Source organism: Stegostoma tigrinum, chromosome 3 (assembly GCF_030684315.1).
Source record: "Stegostoma tigrinum isolate sSteTig4 chromosome 3, sSteTig4.hap1, whole genome shotgun sequence".
Taxonomy (NCBI): Eukaryota; Metazoa; Chordata; class Chondrichthyes; order Orectolobiformes; family Stegostomatidae; genus Stegostoma; species Stegostoma tigrinum.
Window position 1 is genome coordinate 108,289,018 of NC_081356.1, and position 26,687 is coordinate 108,315,704.

At 43.1% G+C, this 26,687-nt stretch overlaps 1 protein-coding gene across 1 annotated transcript in view; it reads right to left on the reverse strand.

The window, feature by feature from the left end:
* The window catches only part of arsb (arylsulfatase B), an 89,780-nt gene that overhangs the window by 43,536 nt on the left and 19,557 nt on the right, over positions 1-26,687 (reverse strand). The window contains exons 2-4 of the mRNA XM_048525060.2: positions 24,791-24,977; positions 22,268-22,458; positions 14,368-14,575 (exon numbers count right to left, since the gene is read on the reverse strand). Of these exons, the coding sequence (XP_048381017.1) occupies positions 14,368-14,575; positions 22,268-22,458; positions 24,791-24,977 (586 nt within the window). The remainder of the gene's footprint in view (positions 1-14,367; positions 14,576-22,267; positions 22,459-24,790; positions 24,978-26,687) is intronic.

Below are 26,687 nucleotides of genomic sequence, written 5' to 3' on the forward strand. Positions count from 1 at the left end.
CTTCAGTAAAGGTTCCAGTAAATTGGAAAATAGCAGAAGTAACTCCTTTATTCAAAAGGGAAGGACGATAGAAAGCAAGAAACCACAAGTCAGTTAACCTGATATCTGTCATAGGGACGAAGTCAGAAGCTATTAGCAAAGATGTTATTGGCAGGCACATACAAAGTTTTAATAAAACAGAGGCAACATGGCTTTGGCAGGAAGAAGTAAGAAATGTCTTATCTAAATGGTGAGACATTACAGATCTCTGTGATGTGGAGGGAAAGCAGTTTAGAAGTTACCTGTACTAATACTTGGAAATGGGTGTGTTCTCTAATGACAAAAGATTGGACACAGTAAGCTTGTATCTATTAGAGTCTCAAAGAGTAAGCATCAGCTTTATTGAAACATACAGGAACAGATTTTCCACAGTGGCGATCTCACACAGATTGCCACTATGTCCCTTTTTATGAAAGGAAGAAGCTCCACATTTCTGACAGGGGATTCAGATCAAAGCACATTCAGAAAGATGGAGCCATGATTCCAGGCTGATTGTTCTGCATTATAAAGACCTGCAGTCAGCTATATTCTGTATTTTGAAAGGTCAGCCACTTTGATTGCTGCAGTTAAATGGCAAGTCATGTAAGTGTGATGTAAAGATGCTGGGAGGTAGGGTACCAAATGGGTCAGGTACCAGGTAAGTGATGACATGTTTTGTGCTGGCCAGGATGGGTGGGAGAAATCAGGTCCGGGGATGGGGTGTTGTCATGTCAGGGTCTTGAGAACATGCATTGCCTGGTGGAGTTGTAGTAAGGGAGGCTTGTGATACAAGTATGGGGTCAGTTGAATATATACTTGGGAGTTAGACAATGTATTTAATAGTCTCATTTTTTCCAAGTGACTATTCACTTAATTTCATTGGAACCAACCAAAATTATCTGATTTTAACGGAATCTTTAGGAGGGTTCCTTGAATGCTCAGTATGTTCTTTAATTTCCCATCTATCTGCCAACTGGAAATTCCAGGTCATAAGATCCTGAGGGATCGTGTGGAAAGGATGTTTCCTCTTGATAGAGGATCTGTAATTTTGTTGCTGGAGGGTCACTGTTTAAAAGGGGATCACCCATTTAAGACAGAGACAGGGAGTACCGTTTTCATCAGAAGATCTTGAGGTTTTAGAACTCTCTTCCTGAAAGGTGGTGGAAGCAGATTCCTTGAATATTATTAAGTAAAAGATAATTTCGTGATAAGCAAGAGGGTGAAGGGATATTAGTTGCAGGTAGAAATGTGGTGTAAACCAGATCAGCCACCACCATACGGAACGATGAAGCAGACTCAAGAGGCTGAAACAGGTACAGTTTTTAAGGAGCAGGAATTAGAGGCTTGGGGGTGCCTGGAATACATTGCCTGAAAGGATGGTAGAGGCAAAAACCCTCAAGATATTTGAGAACCATTTGGAAAAAAATTGGTAACACCAAGTGTTCGGAAATGGGATTAGAATTTTTGGATGTTAAACAACTACTGTGGGCATAATGGGCCAAAGGGGCTCTTTATGTGCTGTAAAACTCTGCAAATCTTGTTCCCTTTGACTTGATTAAGGGCTACTCCTGTTAGATTTTTAAGACAGGGCCATTTAAGACCATAAGACATAGGAGTGGAAGTAAGGCCATTTGGCCCCTCAAGTCCACTCTGCCATTTAATCATGGCTGATGGGCATTTCAACTCCACTTACCCGCACTCTGCCCGTAGCCCTTAATTCCTTGCGAGATCAAGACATCATCAATCTCAGCCTGATTGAAGCACATTGTGTTTGCCCCACTCAATCTGCGGGCACATGGTATGGGTGTGACAGTGATGTAGCAACATGCTGTACAGAAAAAAAATGGAAATTTCTGGAAAAGCTCAGCAGGTCTAGCAGTATCTGTGGAGAGAAATCGGAGTTAACGTTTTGGGTCTAGTCACCCTTCCAACATATCCATCCCCTGGACTCATCACTCCTGCCAAACTTGACAAGCTGCCTGGCTGAGAGACAAGGCTGAAGTATAGTGAGCTAGTAAGTTGTGAATGGTGCGGCAAAAGACAGGGCACGGTAGAGATTTTATAAGCATCCAGGTGTGTGCCATCTGCTTGCACTCTAGTGATCATTCAAACGGCTCGGAGATGAATCTGGTTCAAACTGTGAGATGGGTGCACGTCCATGCATGCAAATCGGCTTGGCAGGAATAATAACATGCGAAATGTTAGTGCGCTCTTAATGTATAGCACTGAAGTGGGTAATTACAGTCTAAATGAGTTGGAGGTGTGATGTGATGATATATTGGGGATGGTGAGAGTCCATACCAACCTCTGTGGATGGCGAGGGTGGTGGCAGTGCAGGCAATCACTGCCCATAGGTATTGGGCACTGGGGAGACCCAGAAGTTTGAAAGGTGCACACTCAGCTTCTGGTCAGAAACTATTGCTGTCTATTTACTTTCCACTGCATTGAAAAATAGTAAACAAGATGAGACGAGGTGACAATGAACTGTTAATGCATATGAATAGGACCCTCACTGCTCACTAGTGATATTCCCATATTGTCATCAAACTGGGGATGCAAAACCCGCACCTTTTCTATCCACATCATGAATCTCATTTTTTGGATCTTTCCACATTTTCCCCAACTGCCTCACCATTATCCAAGCCATTCAGGGGCTGGAAAAACTCAGCACATAGACAGAACTTCAAACACCACCCCCATGGGGCAGTGATCGCAAACATACTCTCAGAGATAATGGGAACTGCAGATGCTGGAGAATCTGAGATAACAAGGTGTAGAGCTGGATGAACACAGCAGGCCAAGCAGCATTAGAGGAGCAGGAAGGCTGATGTTTCAGGCCTAGACCCTTCTTCAGAAATGGAATACTCTTCTGAATGGACCTTCTGAAGAAGGGTCTAGGCCCGAAACGTCAGCTTTTCTGCTCCTCTGATGCTGCTTCGCCTGCTGTGTTCATCCAGCTCTACACCTTGCTATCTCAGGAACATACTCTCAGTTACTTTTGCCCTCCTGATATAGAACCTAACTGTGATACATCTCTACTACTGTCATGGTAACTTAGAACTAACAAGCAAGCAAACTTGCAGTCCTCTGCCTCCATTGGCAAACACCAAACTGCATTTACCATTCAGCAGTAGAGCCTTGTGTTTTAACTGCCTACCTTAAAAAAAACTGGATCTACAGCTTTCTTCTGCTATATCCTTTCTCCAGGCTTCGACCCTCCTGTTACAGATTAATCACCATTGTGGGGTTCACCACATAACAACAATAGCAGGTGTGAGCAAGTATATTAACATGATTAGTGTCGAAGAAATACATTTGCTCTGTTTCTCACAAATGAAACATTTTTGTCCATAACAGATTACTGTTGGTTTCTCACTTGCTGGTCACAATGCACATGGTGAAAGCGAAATTGTATTTTAACATATTTTGCTGATTTATCAACCTGCAGGGAGGATAATTACGTTCTGGTATGCCACATACATTAATGTGTGACTAGAGTTCATTTCTGTCTCACTACAGGGATTTTAACACGTTAACATTTATTTAGGGCAGGACTTTATTTTACCAGAGTCACAGCTTCATGTACCAGACCGAAAAAGTGAATTTTCTGTAGCTGCAACTTGATTCAAGTATTGGAAAAGGATTAATGGGACTAGTCATTCCACTCAATTCAAATATCTTCCATGACTGAAATCCCAGGGGGATCTTTTTAAAAGATTTCTTTTCTAGGCAGCAGAGCCAGACTTTTATATGGCTTTAATGTTCCTTATTCAAGCATTTCTTCCTAAGAATTTCTTGTAAATCTTTTGCTCAATTTCAGGCAGCGTCTGCAGCCAGTGGAAACATGAGATTAACTATTTAGGCACTCAACATAACATTTTGCTGTATTAGTTTAAGATACAAAGGTCATTTTGTTTCAAGGTGTATCTTTTGACAGAGAGAAGTACAAATTTTGTAATATACTACAAGTCTTTGTGTTAAACACTGTTCACGTGTCCATTCGAAACCCTTTATTGATAAAATGCCTTCTAGTTCTGAGCAAAGATGAAAAGATCTTGAGGTGTCAAATAACATTCCATTTGTCATAAAGACTCTTCGATGCCCCTGGATATTGGGCAGATAAAGGTTTAGTGATGACAAGAGGTGCATTGATGCTCAACACAAGGAGAATATCTAGCATGAAAATCAAAAAAAAGTGCAGTTCCTCCATTCCTACCTCTCCATTAACATAAGTGTCAGGAGATTCTGTTCTCTTACAGTCTTTTGAACTCAGTACAAATTGAGTTATTCACTGTCTGATTTGTGATGAGAATCCAATTAGAAGTACTCCTAGATTCTTGTATTTATCATCGTTATGTACAAAGCAATTTCAATGTATGTGAAAATTACACAGACAAAGCACTCTACATTGGAACGACAATGCTACCAACATACAGTCTGATAAAGGGAAAGATCGTAATTACATTAGTGATGTGAGTACATTCACAGATTGTAATAAAAAACAAATTAACCTCTAAATGCATGATAATTAGAACAACTTCTATAGATATGAAACCTATGACACAATAAAGTGGTCCCAGGTACTTATACCAAATGACATGAGAGAATATTAAAGGCGGTGACCAGAAACCTTGTCAAACAGAGAGATTTTAAGCAGCATCTTAGTACATGGAGAAGAAAGAGAGATGTAGGAAAGTAATTCTAGAGCTTAGGGCCACTGCATCTGAAGGTATAGTCACTAAATGACATGGGAACAATTATCAGAAAATCCCCATTCAGCCCATTGAGTCCACACTGACCCTCCAAAGAGCATCCCACCCAGACCTACACTATTCTGTAACCTTTCATTTACCACGGTAACCTGCACATCTTTGGACTGCAAACTACAGCATCCGGAGAAAACCCACTCAGACTGGGGGAGAATGTCTGTGTGGAGTTTGCACAGTCACCTATGGGTGAAATCGAACCCAGGTCCCTGGAGCTGTAAGGCAGCAGTGCTCACCACAGAGCCACTGTGTCACCCCAATGAAGCCTGGAGAATAACAAGGGCCTGCTGAAATATTTTGTTTTTCAAAAACAAGAAAATGCCTCATACAATGGATTCACAGCTTTGGGAAAATGTTACAGTTGAAGCAAAGTGAGTGAGTACAGCTCACTGGCTGGCTGCCTCGTGACACTGGATTTTTGTTGAAGAAAGAGTAAAGATATTGCCATCATTTCAGCATGCAATTTATTTGTACATGGCCACCGTCTCTCTGCTGGCACCAGTCAGAGACAGTGTTGTGCAAAGAGCTTGATTGAGAACAGTGGAGCTTTTGTGGAAGCAAAATTACAATCCACAATTATATGAAAAGCCATGGAGAATCCCCTCAGGCCTTTGGTTTATTATGGCTTGCCAGTTAGCAGAATGTGTAAGAAAGGAACTACATTCTTTGTGTCAAGGAGCATAGCGATGGGCGAGTAAACTTGAATTATTAAAGTACTGGCCAAAGACAAATCTTGTATGGACTACACAAGCCAATGTATAAAGTTTTTTTTGAGTAAAAGTGGGAACTGCGATCTGAACATACACCCACAGAGTTTAGTTATGTGGAACACAGTGGAGCACCACTGTAAGCCACGAGAGGTCACAAATTCTTTCAGTATGTCTCTTAGAACATTGGCACAGTATGCTCAGGACATCTAGTGCCAAGAAATGCTTATTACACAAAAAGTGTTTCATCAAAATCGCAGGTGGTCAATATGTCTTCTAAAATTTCAACACCACTTTCTTCTCATATAGCACTGTGAAGAATCAAACTTCCGAACGCTCCTCATGAGTGCATTGCAAAACAAAATAACTCACTGAATCACACACGGAAATTCTTTTGAAAGCTGTTGAAAAGATCTTAAAAGGAATATCTTTAAAAGGAGAAAGGGGAGGGACAGATGGTTACGGAGGGAATTCCTGAGCTTAGGACCTAGGCAACTGAAGGTCTATCAAGTAATAGCAGAATGCTTAAAATTGGGAATGCTCAAGAATTAGAAGAGCACAGTTACGTCAGAGTATTGGGGGGGTTGGAAGAGATGAAGGTAATTAGTTGAAAGGAAAGGGTTGAGATTATGAAGGGAATTGAAAACAAGAACGGGAATCAAGACAGTAGGAACTGCAGATACAGGAGAATCTGAGATAACAAGGTGTGGAGCTGGATGAACACAAAAGGCCAAGCAGCATCACAGGAGCAGGAAAGCTAACGTTTTGGGCCTCGGCCATCCAGCTCTACACCTTGTTATCACAGGAATCAAGATGTTGCTTAAGTGAGAGTGAAGAAATGGACAACTGAACTGAGTGATGTCAAGTTTGTTAATGGATGTTAGTGACAAATGTACATGATAATGGTGCTGATTGTTTTATCCTCATACCTAAATGTTCATTTCCAAAAGGTAGGAGAGCACTTTCCTCCATTTCCAAGGTGCTGGTAGCTGAACATTATAATGGATAATTTTGTGATCAATTGAGCAACACAATATGCCCATCTTCAGCTTAGTTAAATCTACAAATACTTTAAGCCTAACACTTAAACTCCCTAGTTATCTACAAAAAGGGATGGATCACTAGATTAAGCATTTTAGATACATTGTTTGAAGTAGCAAAATTTCAAAACAAATATATGAATGACATGAGGAAAAGTGATTTTGATTCACTTGTGCAGGTTTGAAGCACTTTATTGGGTCAACAGCTACACATCTAGACAGTTCTTCATAATTCAGGGATACTAATCATTATAAAATTTTTTTTACTGCTATCTAGAATGACAATATCATCATTAATAGCAGTCTTGAAGACTGCATAATCATCAACGAATTCCTCAGTAATGATTAACACAAGTGAACGATTAATTTTTACACTAAAATTATTGAACAGAAAGTGTGTTCCAGACAGGAGTGTCATGATGTATGATTACCCTGCAAGGTAGTTTGATCAGGTCTGTTAAAATGACCATTGGGATTTTTCTGCACTGACCATTGGAAGCTTCTGATTGCTCTAAACTCAAATGAGAACAGGTCCAACCTACTCAACTTCTCCTCATAAAAAGTATCTCTCCATGCCCAGATCAAGCTGGTGATCTTTCTTTGCACTGCACCCAATGGGACATATCATTCCTTAGCTATGGGAACCAAAAATGCATGCAAAATTCTAGATGTGGTCTAACTACTGCTCTGTATCATTTTTGCAACACCTCCCTATTTTATACTGCACTTCGCTTGAAACAAAGGCCAACATTCCATTTGCTGTCCCTATTATGCATTGAACTTGGATGCTAGCTTTCTGTGGCTCAAGAGCAGGGACTCCCAAATCCCTCTGTTCTTTAGCTTTCTGCAGTCTTTCTACATTTAAATAATATTTAGCACCTCTAATCTTCCTGACAAAGTGGATAATCTCACATTTTTCCTGCTGCAAAGATTCTGTCCACTCACCTCCCTATATCCCTCTGCAGAGTCTGTAATCCTCATCACCTGAATTCCCATCTATTTTTGTGTCATCTGCATATTTGGCTATGGTATACTGACTTTCCTCATCCAAGTCATTTATATATGTTGTAAATGCTTGTGCCTCTAGCACCGATTCCTGTGCCACTCCATTAGAGGCCAACATTCTCCTTCACTTCTTTTCGCACTGTGCCTATCTCCCAAGTCTTTGTGCAGCGGCAACTTCAGCATGCAGAATTCGATGTACTGGCACTCTGTGCACAACCTCTCAGTGGCTACCAGGTTAGTAGCAACTCTGTCTTCTATTAGATAGCTAATCCTCCATCCAATGCTGATGTACTACCAGCAACCCAATAGGCTCTTATATTATTAGAGGAGCCTAATCTGTATTTTATCAAGCACCTTCTGGAAATCCACATTTTGTTTTATTCACTTGTGGGACATTGGGCTAACTGGCTGGGCCAGCATTCATTGCCTGTCCCTAGTTGCCCTTAAGAACGTAGTGGTGAGCTACCTCCTTGAACCTTTGCAGTCCATATGCTGTAGGTAGTCCCAGAATGCTGTTAGGAAGGAAGCGCCAGGATTTTTTCCCCAATGACACCAAAAGAATGTCAATATATTTCCAAGTCAAGAGGTGAGTGGTTTGGAGAGGATCATGCAGGTGATGGTGTTCCCATGTATCTGCTGCCCTTGACCTCCTGGATAGAAGTGGTCATGGGTTTGGAAGGTACTGTCCGAGAATCTGCAAATTTCTGCAATGTACCTTGTAGGTAGTATACACTGCTGCTACTGAGCATCGGTGGTGGAGAGAGAGGGTAATACATTACATGCACTGATTCCCTTTTATCTACACTGCTTGTTAACTCCTCAAAGAACACTAATAAATTTGTCAGGTGTGATTTCCCCTTCATGAAGTCATACTGACTCTACTTGATCATATTTTAGTATTCACAAAACTTTGCTATTACATCCCCTATAATAGACTAACGCTTTCCTAATAACAGATGTCAAGCTAACTGGCCTATACTTATCTGTATTTTTGTATCCCTCCCTTTTTTTCAATAAAGATGCTAACTTGGCAGTTTTCCGATCCTCCACCACTTTTATGTTCTGGATTCTTCACACATTTCCCCATGTACATTATCCAACCTTACAGAAGACAAATTGATGAACTTTCTAATGAAGTAATGATACAGGATACGCCACTTAATGTATATATAATCGTGGCATGATTTCAGCACAGAAGGTGGACATTTGGTCCATTGTGTCTGTACCATCTGCCTGCAAGAAAATCCACTTAGCCATTGCCTAGATCTTCCCTGAGCAACACTGGAAATTTTCTTCCCTACAGATTATCTGTCTGAAAGCCATGGCTGAACCACCTCCACCACATACTCAGACTGTGCCTTCCAGAATCTAATCACTCACTGCCTAAAAATATTGATATCACTGTTGTCTCCTTTATTAATCACCTTCATTGGTACCCATTTGTACTTCATCCTTCTCCTAATGAAAAACAGTTTCTCCCCATTCAGATCCCTCATCACTTATAACATCTTTATTAAATCTCCCCTTAATCTTCTGAGAAGGAAGACAGAGTCCCAATATCATTGATCTAACAATGAAATTTAAGCTCCTCATCCCTGGAACCAATCTCTTTTGCACACTCTCTAATGCATTCACATCCTTACTAAAATGTATACTGCCCCGGGGCAGAGCAACTGCATGTCTCTTTATCTGCTCTCTCAATTACTGTATCACCTTCAATGACAAATGGCCATAGACCCACATGTGTCCCTGCTCCTGCACACCCTTGGAATTGCATCATTTATTTTATGGTTGTCTTTCTCAGTTCTTCCTGCCAAATCAGATCACAATTCTCTGTATCAAATTTCATCTACCACTTGTCCATCAATTCTACCAAAGTCATGCCGTTTGAGTCTTCATCCATACTCTCCACAACTCACACTACTTCCAAGTTTTATAAATGAAACCAAAACCATTTTCATTGAAAAGTTTATCCATTCTTCATTCGCAGGCATACGTAGACAGACAGGCTGAATTATCACCTGCCTTTTTAAAATTTCATTCTTTCATGATGTAGGTATCACGAGTAGGCCAACACTTATTGACCATCCCAAATGCCCTCAAGGAGATGGTGGTGAGCCACTATCTTTAACCACTGAACTCTACAGGAGCGCCTACAGTGCTGTTAGGAATAGAATTATGGGATTTTGAGACAGTGAAGGAATGGTGTTATATTGTCAAGTCTGAATAGTGAGTGGGTTGGAGGGAGGATCTTGCATTTGGTGCTGTTCCAATACCTTTGATACTTTTGACCTTTGAGTTGGCAGTAGTCATGGGTTTGGATGGAAAAGAGCCATGAGTGAGTTGTTGCACTACAACTTACAGATGGTACATATGTAGTGCAGCAATGGTTAAGGGACTGAATGCTGAAGGTGGTGAATGGTGAATGCCAAACAAAGGGGCTGTTTTGTCCAGGATAATGTTGAGCTTCTTGAGGGTTGTGGGAGCTGAACTCATTCAGGAGTTTTTTCATCACACTCCTGACGTATGCCTTGTAGAATTTTGGGGAATTAGGAGGAAAGTTACTTGAGTAGAGGCTGGGTATTCTTATAACTTATTCAAACCTTATAACTTATAAACCTTATTCAAAACTGAGTGAGATTTTTGATGGATACAGGAATTGAGGGTTCTGGGGTATAGACAGGATAGTGGAGTAAAGAACAGATTTTCATCAGCTATGGTCTTGTCAAATGGCCTGCTTCTGACCCGATGTTCCTAATTCTCAGCCTCTGAGTTGTGTTTATAGCCACAGTATTTGTACAGTTCAGTTTCTGGTCAATGATAACCCCCAGGATGTTGATAGTGGGAGATTTGGTAATGGTAGTGTCAGGGGTGATGATGACCTTCTCAAATGTTGGAGATGGGTTATTACCTGTCACTTCTGTGGCACAAATACTACGTGGTATATATCAGCCCAAGCCCGAGTGGTGTCCAGGTCTTATTTATTGTGGACATGGATTGGGATGGTTAGATTATGCAACTCTTTACAACAATGCAATGAGGCAAATAGCATCAAGTTAGAGAAACCAAGATAAATGCATGTTGGAGGATAGTGGAGTACTTTGACTAGTTTATATTAAGAATAATGGGGGAAAGGCTCATATCTATAAGATGTGAAGGACAGACATTGGCAGGGACCTGCTCAGCCAAATGGCCTGTTTCTGTGCAAAACATATTATGCAGAACTATGTAAAAATTATGGCGTAAGGTATTTTACTTCAGAGTAATATGAAACAAAACGCAGAAAAGGTAAAGTGAGTGGGTTGACTAATGACTGTCTCCAATAGAATATGTCTCTGTGGTTAGCACTGCAGCCTCTCAGCACCCGGACCTGGGCTCAATTCCAGCCTCAGGTGACTGTCTGTGTGGAGCCTGCACATTCTCCCTGTGTCTGCATGGGTTTCTGCCACGTGCTCTGATTTTCTCTCAGGCCAAAGGTGTGCAGGTTGGGTGGATTGGCCAAGCTAAATTGTTTGCGGTGTCCAGGGATGTGCAGTTTGGGTGAATAAGACATGGGAAATGTAGGGTCACAGGGATAGGATAAGGGTGTGGGTCTGGCTGGGATGCTGTTTGGAGGCACTCAATGGACTGAATGGCCTGCTTTCCACACTGTAGGGATTCTACAAAAATGTTATCAATGCAAGGGGTCAGAAATTTAAAACAGAAAATGCTGGAAATATTCAGCAGGTTGGGCAATATCTTTGGCAAGAAGAGAAAAAAAAATTGAAATATGGTTAGACGCAAAGAGGGAGAATTCATACACTTGATTAATGCATTCGCATGGCTATTTATCACATCCCTTAGGCTCTTGTCACATTTGTACCAGTTGGTGTCAATCCTTGGTTCAGCAGCTGTTCAACACCGCTGGCATTGCCTTCCTTCACACAGCCTTCAGTTCTGAGATCTTGTATCCTAGCAGGCTGCTGAAGGTGAAGTCCTGGTACAGCAAGCCACTTAGCAATTCCCACCATTGTCACACTATAGCACAACTCATGATCTAATGGATCCTTGGGTCATGGTCACTCATTAATCACTCTAGTTGTGCGAAGCATGCAGACAGTCGCAGCAATTTATGGGGCTCTAGTGAGATGAAGCCTGGAGTACAACATAGAATTCTGGTTTTCATATTGAAGGACCTGCTTTAGAGACAGAACACAATAGAAAATTGTGACTCACAGGACTGATATGGCTGTACAGGGCATTGGTTAGGCCTCTATTCGAATACTGCATTCAATTCTGGTCTCCCTGCTACAGGAAAGATGTTGTTCAACTTGGAAGGGTGCAGAAAAGATTTGCATGGATGTTGCCGGTATTGAAGGGCTGGAGCTATAGGGAGATGCTGAATAGACTGGGGCTATTTTCCCTGGAGTGCCAGAGGCCGAGAGGTGACCTTACAGAGGCTTACAAAATCATGAGGAGGAAGGATAGGATGAATCAATAAAGTCATTGCCCCAGAGTGAGGGAATCAAAAACTAAATAACACTGGTTTAAGGTGAGAGGAGTAAGATTTAAAAAGGGACCTGAGGGGCAACTTTTCTGTACAGAGGGTGGTGTGTGTTTGGAATGAGCTGCCAGAGGAAGTGGTGGAGCCTGGTACAATTATAACATTTAAAAGGCATCTGGATGGGTATATGAACAGGAAGGGTTCAGAGGAATGTGAGCCAAATGCTGGCAAGTGGGACTAGATTCATTTAGGGTATGTGGTCTGTATGGGCAAGTTGGAGCGAAGGGTCTGTTTCTGTGCTGTACATCTCTATGAATCTATGACTCTAAAAACTGAGAATCTAGAACAAGGGGACTCAGTTTCAGGACAAGGACATTCAGCACAGAGATGGAAAGACATTTCTTCAAAAGGTTATAAAGATTTGGAATTCCCCATCAATGCAAATGACCGATCATTGAAAACATTTAAATCTGTGTTAGGTCAAATTTGGTCTCCAAGAATAACAAGAGACGTGGGAGTGAGTAGGAAGAGACAGTTGCAGTCAAGTACCAGTGATAATCGTATTGAAAGGCAGTACAGGCTTGGTGGGCCATACGGTTTATGCCTGCTCCCGTTTGTTATGTTACATAATGCAGTAAGCTTTTTGAGCCTTGGTGCTGGGGAGATTCCTGTGAAACGTTTGCAGGTTGTTTAGCTTGAACTCAGAAACAGAGGGTGGGGTGGGGGGGGGGGGAACAGTAATGAAGAGTGGGGCACTTAAATGCCATACATCTGAGCTGTCTAGTGAAAAAATACAAACAGAAATTAAGCAACACAACAATCATATCAGGATGCAGATGGGAAAGGGTCTAAGAAAGGACATGTGAACAATAGCTTCTGCAGCATAACAGCCAAGACTACAGGAAGAATGCACAGACGGAATGGCAGAAAGCTCCTGGTCTCTAAAATAACAATACATTCATCCAATGAAAACCCTGCTCTCTCTAGGATGTCTGCCAACATGGGAACACAGACTATATAAACACAAGATTAAAAGGTTCAAAATTCCTAAAGCAGGAAGATTGAAAAAACGTCCTGGTAAAATAATCCCCCGGGTGTATTTTGGGAGTCCATTGTAAATCGTTTTGTGTATTTAGCCACCACGAGAACCACAATAGTTGCTGTTTTTCTGCCCTCCACATAATCTCAAGAAAGTAATAAAACAATTGAACCAGGGTCAACACGCTCTAGTATAAGGAATAACGACTCACTATCATCAAGAATAAAAGTATAGAATGGGAATGCAGTCAAGAGAGCAACTCTGAAGATCAAATTGGTTTAAAATTACAAAAATGTTTCCACAACAATGTCAGCAAAACCATGACAAAATAACAAAGAATTAAAGAATAACTTGCATTTCTAAAGCACTTGTAACACATACAAACTTGTGAAATAAGAGCAAAGGTGGGACTTTTGGTCTCTCAAGGCTCTTCCACCATTCAATAAAATCATAGTTGACCATTTTGTGTTCTAGATTTTACCTTGTTAACCCTCACTCCTCTGCCTAACAAGAATCTGTCCACCACCACCTTAAAAATATTCAATGATCCCAGCCCCGCAGTCTTCAACACAGGGTCCTAATGTTGCACACGCCTCAGAGAAAAAAATGATCTCCATCTCTAGCTAAAAGGGTGATACCTAATTTTACGCAGCGTCCCCTGGTTCTGGATGTGCGTGTGCATATTTATTGAGGTGCATAGCACATATACATTGTTACTAGCAAATGCAGTCTAACAAAAAGAGGAGAATTCTTGATAGAGTTGAAGCTGGCAGTCCAACCCATTGTGTGGATGAATACCTGGACTCCCATGACATTTTACATCTTTGTGCTTTCTGAATTCATAGTTTTCAAGTAATGCCCTTCAGGGAAAGAACTGTGCTGTCCTTGGCTGGGTTGGCTCGGCCTCCATTCGACTCTCGAACTATTGTAATGTGGTGATTTTTAACGGCCCTACCAAGCCATTCAATTCTGAGGCAAATAGGGATGGGTAACAAGTGCTGTTGCCAGCAACACCTCCATCCCACGGAAACTAGCACAATAGACAATCTGCACCATGGGAGATACAACTGCCTTTCTCCATTGGAGAATCAATTCAATTATAGAAATGTAGATATCAGGGTGTGAAAACTTCCCATTCCAATATTTTCACTTTCAACTCACATAACTAGTTACTTTAGACTTACATGTTTGTCCATTCACACTACATTTGCAAAGCTTTACACTGGAGCCCAACTCATGTGCTGCACAAAGGAGGCTGCTTGGGTCACAAACCCTACATGGAGTAGAAACCTGGCAGGAAAGGTCTTACCTGTGGAAAAGATTAAGATGGTATTATTCCAGAATCCATACTTGTGCAGAGCCTGAGTGATGTTCCCCACAGCTTCATCCATTATGGACACCATTCCTGCATACTGGCGTCGAGCCTCATCATGGATAAAACCGTATGGCTTCACGTACTCCTCAGGGACTTGGAGTGGTTCATGAACAGACTGGAAGGGCAAGTACAGAAATAGAGGCTGCAACAGAGCACATGGTGTGGAAAGATTACTTGGGCTGTGAAGAGGCAGTGATATGGTGGTACTATCACTGGATTAGTCACACAGAACTTCTCAGTAATGTTCCAGGGACGTAGCTTCAAATTTCACCCTGACAGATGGTTCATTTGAAATTCAGTACAATCTAGAAGGGTGACCTTGTAATCAATATTATTTGTTGTAACATTTCTGGTTTAATGATGCCCCTTAGAGGAGGAAATCAGTCATCCCTATCTGGGATTGGCCTACAAGTAATTCCAGACCTACTGTAATGTGGTTGAATCTTATTTGCCCTCTGACAATTTGCAGTGAGCTGTAAGTTCTGGCTTACCCAGCATTGTCCATATCCCATTAATGCATAAAAAAACATCATAAAACACAATCTGCAATTGACCTGAACCTATTGCATTGCTTAATTCTAACCTGTTTATTGCTGCTTAAAACTTACAGGGTTGCTGCCTGTCATTATTGCTCACGGCCTTAATTTCTCATTAGGAAGAATTCTTGCGTACAATCTAAGTTACTACATTTCTAAATTTCAGTGGTATTTTGGATGTGATTATCAAAACTCAGTTAAGTGTTGCATGCTAGAAAGTTTCTCAGATGCAACTGATGATCTGAACAAACTGTGTCCAATAGCTTCAGAGATAATGGGAACTGCAGATGCTGGAGAATTCCAAGATAATAAAATGTGAGGCTGGATGAACACAGCAGGCAAAGCAGCATCTCAGGAGCACAAAAGCTGACGTTTCGGGCCTAGACCCTTCATCAGAGAGGGGGATGGGGAGAGGGATCTGGAATAAATAGGGAGAGAGGGGGAGGCGGACCGAAGATGGAGAGTAAAGAAGATAGGTGGAGAGAGTATAGGTGGGGAGGTAGGGAGGGGATAGGTCAGTCCAGGGAAGACTGACAGGCCAAGGAGGTGGGATGAGGTTAGTAGGTAGCTGGGGGTGCGGCTTGGGGTGGGAGGAAGGGATGGGTGAGAGGAAGAACCGGTTAGGGAGGCAGAGACAAGTTGGACTGGTTTTGGGATGCAGTGGGTGGGGCGGAAGAGCTGGGCTGGTTGTGTGGTGCAGTGGGGGGAGGGGACGAACTGGGCTGGTTTAGGGATGCAGTAGGGGAAGGGGAGATTTTGAAACTGGTGAAGTCCACATTGATACCATATGGCTGCAGGGTTCCCAGGCGGAATATGAGTTGCTGTTCCTGCAACCTTCAGGTGGCATCATTGTGGCAGTGCAGGAGGCCCATGATGGACATGTCATCTAGAGAATGGGAGGGGGAGTGGAAATGGTTTGCGACTGGGAGGTGCAGTTGTTTGTTGCGAACTGAGCGGAGGTGTTCTGCAAAGCGGTCCCCAAGCCTCCGCTTGGTTTCCCCAATGTAGAGGCAGCCGCACCGGGTACAGTGGATGCAGTATACCACATTGGCAGATGTGCAGGTGAACCTCTGCTTAATGTGGAATGTCATCTTGGGACCTGGGATGGGGGTGAGGGAGGAGGTGTGGGGACAAGTGTAGCATTTCCTGCGGTTGCAGGGGACGGTGCCGGGTGTGGTGGGGTTGGACCCCCACCACACCCGGCACCTTCCCCTGCAACCGCAGGAAATGCTACACTTGTCCCCACACCTCCTCCCTCACCCCCATCCCAGGCCCCAAGATGACATTCCACATTAAGCAGAGGCTCACCTGCACATCTGCCAATGTGGTATACTGCATCCACTGTACCCGGTGCGGCTGCCTCTACATTGGGGGAACCAAGCGGAGGCTTGGGGACCGCTTTGCAGAACACCTCCGCTCAGTTCGCAATAAACAACTGCACCTCCCAGTCGCAAACCATTTCCACTCCCCCTCCCATTCTCTAGATGACATGTCCATCATGGGCCTCCTGCAGTGCCACAATGATGCCACCCGAAGGTTGCAGGAACAGCAACTCATATTCCGCCTGGGAACCCTGCAGCCATATGGTATCAATGTGGACTTCACCAGTTTCAAAATCTCCCCTTCCCCTACTGCATCCCTAAACCAGCCCAGTTCGTCCCCTCCCTCCACTGCACCACACAACCAGCCCAGCTCTTCCCCCCCACCCACTGCATCCCAAAACCAGTCCAACTTGTCTCTGCCTCCCTAACCGGTTCTTCCTCTCACCCATCCCTTCCTCCCACCCCAAGCCGCACCCCCAGCTACCTACTAACCTCATCCCACCTCCTTGGCCTGTCCGTCTTCCCTGGACTGACCTATCCCCTCCCTACCTCCCCACCTATACTCTCTCCACCTATCTTCTTTTCTCTCCATCTTCGGTCCGCCTCCCCCTCTCTCCCTATTTATTCCAGTTCCCTCTCCCCATCCCCCTCTCTGATGAAGGGTCTAGGCCCAAAACGTCAGCTTTTGTGCTCCTGAGATGCTGCTTGGCCTGCTGTGTTCATCCAGCCTCACATTTTATTATCTTCTGTCCAATAGCTTCCTTGAACGTAGTTTTGACCAGCAAGTGGGCATTTTAATTTTGCTCTATTAGTGGGAATCAGGGGCAAATTCTGCTGGTTGGCGTCATACCTGGCATGCAGGAAAATGGGTGATGCTGCTGGAAGTCAGTTATCTCAGCTCAAGGACATCTCTGCAGGAATTTCTCAGGGTTGTGTCCTATTCCCGACCATCTTCAGCTATTTCATCAATGCCCTTCCCTCCTTCATAAAAGGTCAGACATGGGAATGTTCACTGATGATTATGCAATGTTCAGCACCATTTTTGACTCTGTAGACACTGAAGCAGTCCATATTCAAATGCAAGAAGATCTTGACAAATTCAAACTTGGGCCACCACATGGTAAGTAACATTCATGCCACACAAATGGCAGGCAATGACCATCTCACCCCTGCTCCTCGACATTCAATGGTGCTGCCATCACTGAATCCCTCAAATAACATCCTGGGGGTTATCATTGACTAAAAACTCATCTGGAGTTTACTATGTAACCAAATGGCTACAAGAGGTGGTCAGCGATTAGGAATACTGAGGCAAGTAACACACCTCCCACTTCTCCAAATCCTGTCTACCATCTACAAGGCACAAGTCAGGAAAGAATTGGAAGCATATTGCCATTCCCTCATTGTCGCTGGGTCAAAAGCCTAGAATTCCTCCCTCAAAGCATTCTGGGACTATCTGCAGCAGATGGACTGCAATGGTTCAAGGAGGCAGCTCACCACTACCTTCTCAAGGAAAACTAGAAATGGGCAATAAATACTCACCAGTGATACACACATCCTATGTGTGGATAAAAAATGCTAACTGGAGACCAAAAGCAGAAAGGTAGCTTACTAACTGAACTTTTGTTGTTTTTTTGAGTCTTCCACAGTCATCATAACTAATTTATTGTGCTCCTCTGCTCCTGCTCCAACTGGCAACAATTCTTTTTTCCATGTTCTAAAGTTTACTTAATTCCTTTTTGAAAGTTACAACTGAATCTGCTTCCAAAGCTCTTTCAGTGTGTACATTCCACGCCAGCAAGGCAAGAAATTCTCATCATCCATCTGGTTCTTTTGCTGATTCTTCGAAATCACTGTGCTCGCTCATGGAGTCTCACATCATTGGAAACAGTTTCTTTATCCTGAATTTATCAAAACCCTCCATAGTTTTGAACATGTCTGGTGAAACAGAGCAATCTGTGTTTGAACTGTCCTGCCTTGAGATGCAGGCCTTCTCTAATTTTCCTTAATAAAACATTTCATGAATTAGAATAAGATAACAAGGTGTAGAGCTGGATGAACACAGCAGGTCAGGCAGCATCAGAGGAACAGAAAAGCTGACGTTTTGGGTCTGGACTCTTCTTCATGATTTAGAACACCTCTTTTCTGATATTTCTTTCATAGAAGGTGGCTAAAACCTCATTGTCTGACCGTTTCAGATAGTTGTTTAGAGACAATCACTTTGCTGATTTGGTGTCATGTCAGGGTCAAATCACAATCGTCCTAGTGGACCATAGGCTGCTCTTTTGTTAGACAGAGATGAGTGTGGTAATTTAACCCAACTGGGGAGGTTCAGAAGGTAGTACCCACATGTTAATCTCAGCATTTACAGGAATTGAACCCGCATTGTTGGCATCACTCTGCATAGTAAGCTAACCATTCAGCCAACTGGACCTCATCACTTTTGATCAATCAGATCTGAAAAGTCACCAGGCTTGAAATATTAATTCTGCTTTCTCTCCAATGATGTTGCCAGACCTGCTGAGTTTCTCCAGCAATTTCTATTTTTGTTTTAGATCTTCAGCATCCACAGTTTTTTTTATTTTTAGCAATTTCAAAATGTTTATTGCAATTTATTTGCTGTTGTATTCCAGTTCTCTGTGTATAGAGCTATAACCTCACATGTCTTCTTTGTTAAACAACTTTATCAACTTCTCACTAAATTAACTAAGCTCACTAAATGAGATCCTGGGATGAGGGACTGTTCCGTGATGTGAGGCTCAGTAAATTAGATCCATATTGTCTGCAGTTTAGAACAATGAGATGTGATCTCTTTGAATTGTACAAGCTCTGAAGCGGGTTGATAAGGCTGAGGCTGTGAGATTGGTTCCACTTGTCTGGGAATCTAAAAATGTCATTGTGTAGTCTCAGCATAAGGAGCAGATCATTTATGGCTGAGATGAGGAGAAATTTCTTCACTGAAGGGATTGAGAATCGTTGGACTTCTCTACCCTCAAGGGTTGTAGATGTTCCATCGTTCAATACTTCTAAGGCTGAAACAGCCAGATTTTTGGTCTCTTAGGGAATCAAGGAACACGGGAAAGTGGAGTTAAAGTTCAAGTTCAGCCATGAATAGTGAACCACGTTCACCAGACCATGTAGTCTAGTCCTGCTCCTGTTTCTTGTGTTCTTGACCTGTCACTAAAGGTTAGTACATGTAAACTCCTACACTCTCTCTATATGCTACTTTAGCAAGGGTTGCATTTAAAGTTTAGATTACCACAGCATGGAAGACAGAAGTGAAAAATAAACACAAAAGAACTTCCTTATTTTAAAAGAGATAAATTTGTGCTTCCTTAGGAATTTTTAGTTGGTCTCCTCAGTGACTACACTGCCAGTTCAAAACCAGACCAGTGGCAATGCTACTTGAAAGAATGTCACACAACAGACTAATAATTTGGGAACGAGTGGAGGAAAAGATGCTTTACAGTGATTAAGAAAACTCTTTAAACTTCAACAGTTAAACTCCAACAGATAAAGCAATAAACCGAGTCAGATAACCCATAAATCTTCATACTGATCTGTAGCAAACTGAGTTTGCTGCCCACTCTGAATTTCCTGTTTCTTCTCATGTCTTAAAATATAAAACACTAAAACTTTTTTGGAGAACAGGAAGACAGCAGAACGCCTGACAAACTCAATATTTTACATTTGTGTCAACACTGTTGAAAGAAATGAAGTAACCGAAGTTTCAAATTTCTCTTTTCTGGGGATTTGGAGGTCATTTGATCTCAGTGAATTAGATTAAAATCTTCTAGCCTTGCCGTATCTCACTCACAGCCCTACAGGCAACAGGTGCTCTGCACGTGAACCATGCATGTGCTTTAGAAGTGTGGCTCCTGTCCACATTTTCCCCCACCTCTCTCTCCCCAAAATAAACCTTTCAGGGCTTTAAGGGTTCATGGGCTGAGTTTATGGGTCCCACAGATAGGTCCATAAGTTACGGCACAGTGCCATTGGCAGCATGCCACCTACTAATCGCCAGACACTGCCACCATTTTAGTCCATAAGACATAGGAGTGGAAGTAAGGCCATTTGGCCCATTGAGTCCACTCTGCCATTTAATCATGGCTGATGGGCATTTCAACTCCACTTCCCTGCACTCTCCCCGTATCCCTTGATTCCTTGTGAGATCAAGAATTTATTGATCACTGCCTTGAAGGCATCTAACGTCCCGGCCTCCACGGCAATTAATTCCACAAGCCCACCACTCTCTGGCTGAAAAAATGTCTCCTCATTTCTGTTTTAAATTTACCCCCTCTAATTTTAAGGCTGTGCACACGGGTCCTAGTCTCCCCGCCTAACGGAAACAACCTCCCAGCGTCCACCCTTTCTAAGCCATACATTATCTTGTAAGTTTCTATTAGATCTCCCCTCGACCTTCTAAACTCGAATGAGTACAATCCCAGGATCCTTAGCCGTTCATCGTACGTTAAACCTACCATTCCAGGGATCATCCGTGTGAATCTCCGCTGGACTCGCTCCAGTGCCAGTACGTTCTTCCTGAGGTGTGGGGCCCAAAATTGGACACAGTATTCTAAATGGGGCCTAACTAGATCTTTATAAAGTCTCAGAAGCACATCACTACTTTTATATTCCAAACCTCTTGAGATAAGAGACAACATTACATTCGCTTTCTTAATCACGGACTCTACCTGTAAGTTAACCTTTAGAGAATCCTGGACCAACACTCCCAGATCCCTTTGTATTCCTGCTTTACGAATTTTCTCACCATTTTATTGAACCACCCAGTGATGAGCTGGTGGAGAAGGGTTGGTGGTACAGGCATTGTTGGTGATGAAGAAGCTCAGGACTGAAGGATTCTCTTTAAGCTATATCATTTCTTTTTTCCTAAACAGAAAAGCTTTTCAATGTGTTTTAATGCTTTTCTCGCTATAAAAGAGGCATGACAATCAAATCATTCACTGTAGTCCAATGTACACTAAAGAAGCAGTTGATTCTCAATTGAGGGCCTTATCCCATGGCCATTCCAATATAACTGAGTGGATGAGGTTTGCAGCCAACATACAACTCCTGCTGGTCAGTGGAGCGAGGGGGAGTTGTGCCTTGTCCAGCTGGAAGCTGTTCCAGTTATGCCTTACCTACACGCCCACCCCCTCCACTGTGTTGTCCAGAATGCCCCATTACCACGTTCTCGGGTGACCAACAACCCCGACAGAAGTCCTGCTCGTACACGGCTGGATCACTCGATAAATTAACATGTAGGGATGTGTGCGTGTGCACGCACGCGTGTGTGTGTACATACGCACGCGCGCGTGTGTGTGTGTGTGTGTGTGGGTGCGTGTACACGCGCGCGTGTGGGTGTGTACACGCGCGTGTGTGCACGAGTGTGTGTACACGTGTGTGTGGGATGCCATCCTCAAATATATAATCCAACCCCATGTTTTACTTTCTACGTAATGATCACCACCAACGAACACAAACCAAAAACAATAAAGAATGCCTAACCCTAGCCGGGCTTGATTGTGTGGCTTTCCTTTGAACTCGTTTGTTATCTTGTTCCATACAGTCACCCTGACCTCCACATTACTGACTTGAGTATTACATTCAGCTGATTAGGATTAGTCATTTCAGTGCAAGGTTGTTTTATCTCAGACATCTGGCCAACCATGACTCCTTAAATTTCAAATCTTTTCTTGTACATTTTCGTTTCACAGCTTCCTTGCAACTTATTCCTTCATGGCTGCCTTCCCAGGTAATTTTTTTAAAGTGTTGATCAGCCATCTTATTTAATACACCATGTCCTTTTCCTGACTTGCTTTGCAACTGGAACTTGATGACATTATGATGACAATGGGCAATTCTCAGCTGATGCTGTCGATTCATGAAAATTTGCTCTCAGCCCTATTTCTAGCCACCATAACAAGGCAGTAACGGCACAGGTTTTATTGTACTTTTTAAACAGTTTGTACAAACCTTTGCAGGGTCATGTTTAGATAGAAGATCAATGGTTTTCCTTGTAAATAAATGGGTTGAATATATGTTTGTATATCCCACTGCAGGTTCTTCCCCATCACGCAAATCCAGCGCACAGCGAGTGACATTTAGCTTCTCAATGAAATAACAACGCTTGTGGGTGTAATAATCCTCACTGCCCAACAAGTAACCTAAAATGCAAAATAAACAGGCATTAAAGCAACACATCAAGAGGAATGGTATTGAACATTATCAGTAAGATTAATCAGCTTCTTGAAAGATCAATTATACTTGATAAATCTCACATCACTGTATTGGAAAAACTACTGAAAACTCAGCCTCGCACAAAACCTAATGGGAAGGGGAAAGTATGTCTCGAACTGGTAGCAAATTCAATGGCAAAACATGGGCACCCAAGTGAGTCACACAGATCATAGGTAACCTCTGTTTTGCCCTGAATTTGGACCAAATGCTAGAAAAATGAGACCAGTGTAGATTAAGAGTAGTTTTGTCAGTGCAGACTTGATGGGCCAGAGGGCCTCTTCTGTGCTGTCCAGTTCTATGAATTAGCCAGAGGAGATCTGAGTGTCCTTAACTGATACAGGAAGAAGGAGGACATAGGGAAAGGATCAGGAAAGACACAGCAAGGAGAAACGATGCAGGTCTGGCAACAATTGGGTGGCACGGTGGCTCAGTGGTTAGCACTGCTGCTTCACAGTGCCTGGGGCCTGGGTTCGAATTCCCGCTTGGGAAAATGTCTGTGTAGAGGTTGCACATTCTCCCCACGTCCACATGGCTTTCCTCTGGGTGTTCTGGTTTCTTCCCACAGTCCAAATATGTGCAGGTTAGGTGGATTGGCCATGCTAAATTGCCTGTAGTATTCAGAGACATGTAGATTAGGCGGGTTTGGGGAACAGATCTGGGTGGGATGCTCCAAGGGTCAGTGTGGATTATTGGGCCAAAGGGCTCGTTTCCACACTGTAGGGATTCTATGGAAGATCTGTGGAGAGAAAACAGAGTTAATGTTTCGTGTCTAGAGACCCTTCTTCAAAACAGGAAGAAGAAAGTTTGTTCAAAGTGCAGCACTAAATTCAGTATCACTCCTGCAACATGGAACATTGTTAATTGTAAGGGGAATAAAAACATGTAGAGTAATGGTGAGACCACATGTGGTGCACTGCGTGTAGTCTTCATCTTATTTAGGAAAAGATGTGCATGCGGGAGCAGCAGTTCAGAGGAGATTCACTCAACTGATTTCTAGGATGAAGGAGTTATCCTCGGAGGCAAGATTGGACAGTGTGGGCCTTGCATTCGTCTGAGTTTTGAAGACTCATAGATGATCATGTTGAAACGTACAAGGGCCTGAGGAGACTTTGTCATCCAGTTGCTTCTCTTGTGGAAGAGACTGGGACTAGACAGTAAAGGAGTTACATTCTTCCTGCCTGAGGTGAAGTTAGTGCCCCTACAGAACCTAGTTGGGGGGGGCAGTTTCACTACAAGTGGTGCACTGAGATGTTCCCTCTACCGCCACTTCCCACCAAGGAATTTTTTCAGCTGATTGTCAGCTGCACATTTTTTGATGTTACAAGTGTTACTGTTGAGATTCAAAGTTAAGACGAAGTTAAACAGTTCTTTCTCCCTAGAGGCCGTGAATCTGAAGAATTCTCCTTGGACAGCAATGGGGAAGGGTATTGAACATTTAGAAGGCAGATGTACTAGACTCTTGACTAACAAGGAAGTCCAAAGGTACTGGGGTAGGCATGAACGTGGAGTTGAGGTCACAGTCAAATCAGGCGTAATCTTACCAAACGGCAGAGCAAGTTTGAGGGGCTGATTGGCCTACACCTGACCATACTCAGATTTTTCGCGTGCACATATGTAATGCTGATACTGGTGAGGGCACAGGTGGGTAACCAGAGGGAGCGGAATTGAGCTGTGCTGTGTTGTCACTGTAATTCAGCAGCTTGCTCACACTGTTAGTTTGGCCTCACAAATGCGAGTGGCCACTGCAAGGTACCAGAGAGTTGTGGACACTACGAGAACTAGACCCTCCAGCAAAAGCCTTGGGCTTTGAGAATGGGGTTTAGGAAAACGTGCAGAGGAAAGAGATGCTCAAACAAAAAAAAACAAAAACTGATAGCAAAGTACTAGTGCGGAGTTCATCTCAAATCCGATCATGTGACACATGGTGAGACTCCAGCACTCTTTAACCAGGGGAAGGTGTGTCATAGCTAGTTTGATTGGGCAGAGTTGATGGTACATTCTTTTTAGGATTTAGAAATGGAACTTTGAATCTCAAAAGTAACATTTGTAACATCAAAAAATGTGCAGCTGACAATCAGCTGAAAAAATTCCTTGTTGGGAAGCGGCGGTAGAGGGAACATCTCAGTGCACCACGTGTAGTGAAACTGCACCCCCCCCCCCCCAACTAGGTTCTGTAGGGGCACTAACTTCACCTCAGGCAGGAAGAATGTACCAACCACTGAAACCACACAACGCACTGAAAGAATCAACAGTAGTTACCAAAAAAAGAATCAAATCCCCTCTGCGTTGGCTGGCACTCCTTCCTGTACATGCCCAAGTGCCACTTGCCTATCATGTGCGTACTGTACCCAACCTCCTTGAGTAGTTGAGGCAGCAGCTTTTCATCCAACGGGAGGCAGTATGGTTGACAAGGCCAGATAATTTCATGTTGTAAACCTGTGTGAATCTGGACAGAAACCGTAAAAGTTAGTCTGCTCCTAGCTATGCAACGCATGACACCACCAATACAAGGAGTGCTTTGGAATTACTCAGGCACATTAGAACCCAGCAGATACAGCCATCTGTCTTCTTCATAAATATAAAGAAAATTAGGCTGGAGGGTTTTACAATATTTTAATGATGTCTTAAAATAAATCCTTCAATCAAGCTTCAGGCTGCTTGCCCTAATATCTAAAAGTATTTTGACGTGAAGGTTTGCTTAGTGATACATTACAATATTGCAGTATTTATTAAGCGAAGGATATTGCATAGATGTACAGTTGTTGTTGTTTTGTGCATTAATATTTATTGTGTCTCTACGGAAAAATGATGAAAAGAGCTTTAGGACCTGAGACGTGAGCAAACTTGTCAGCAACCCAATGTGCGCTCACCCTGAGACATGAACAATCGGGAGTTAGTGACGTTAACATTGTAAAACCCACCTACTGTGGAGGGAGGCCAGGGTGGGAATGCACTTTCTTCTGGAAAAGGGAAGCCAGACTGTGACCCCAGAATCCATCGGGTTGGTTTCGCCAGGAAGAACATGATCAGTGTTGAGCTCTCTGAAGCCCCCTTGGGTGCTAATGGGAAGCCCTTACATCCAAATCTTAGCCATTATCATTAGGCCAGTGTCATCATTAGAGCCTGTCTTGAGGTTGGGATCAGTTGCTGCAGAAGGTACACCCCACTGCCACTGTGTGTGAGTGAATGGCGGTGTTGGAGTATGCTCCATGAAGTGCCATCAAATGGGTGGTCTCGTCCTGGACCATGTCAAGCTTCTCCATTATTGTTGGAGCTGCACTCATCCAGGTGGACACGGGGTGGAATATTCCATCTCCTTCCTGACTTGTGTGTATAGAAGTCAGTGGGCAACCGGGAGTTCAGTTTACCCACCGCAGAATTCCCAGCCTCTAATCTGCTCTTGCAGCTACAATGTTTGTGTGGCTAGTCCAGTCCAGTTTCTGGTCAATGGTAAGCCCCAGGATGTTGACAGCATCAGGACACAAGCTGTTTCAGGACCCTGAAGAATCTCGAATATTGCTGAACATCATGCACTATTCAGTAGCTCAACAAAAAGAGAAAAAACATTAAAATGTTACTGCACCTTGCGGCTATAAGCAATTTTGTTATGCAAGAGAAGAGTTTTTTTTTGCAAGTCTTCCTTTTTTCTGTTGCTGTGTCCCCTCTGGTACGTTTTGTTCATTTGTCTGGTCTTGATCCAATTACTCTCCAGGGCCTTTTGAAAGTTTGTACAGTGGACCCTTACTTTGGAAGTTGTTGCTACCAAAATCTTTGATCCCTCATCCGTGTTTCCAGAGGAAAGGTAAAGGTCAAGTTGAATCACAGGGCTATTCGCTCAAGGACCAAAAGGGACAGAGAGATGACCGGTCGTGAGTTCAGCCTGAGGGTTACAGTGCCTCAAGCAGGGGCCAGTTTGAGAAGGAGAGTCCTTCATAGTAATCTCAGCCAGTGTGAGAATTGATCCCACATTGTTGGCGTCACTCTGCATCACAAATCAGCCATCCAACCAACTGAGCTAAGCAGGCTCAAGGGAGCAAGTGGCCTATTCAGAGAACTATACAGTACAGCAGAGGCCCTATGGCCCATCTAGTCTGTGCCCACAAAAATACTATGACCCCCCCCTCACACTAGGCCCACAGCCTTGAATATTATGCCA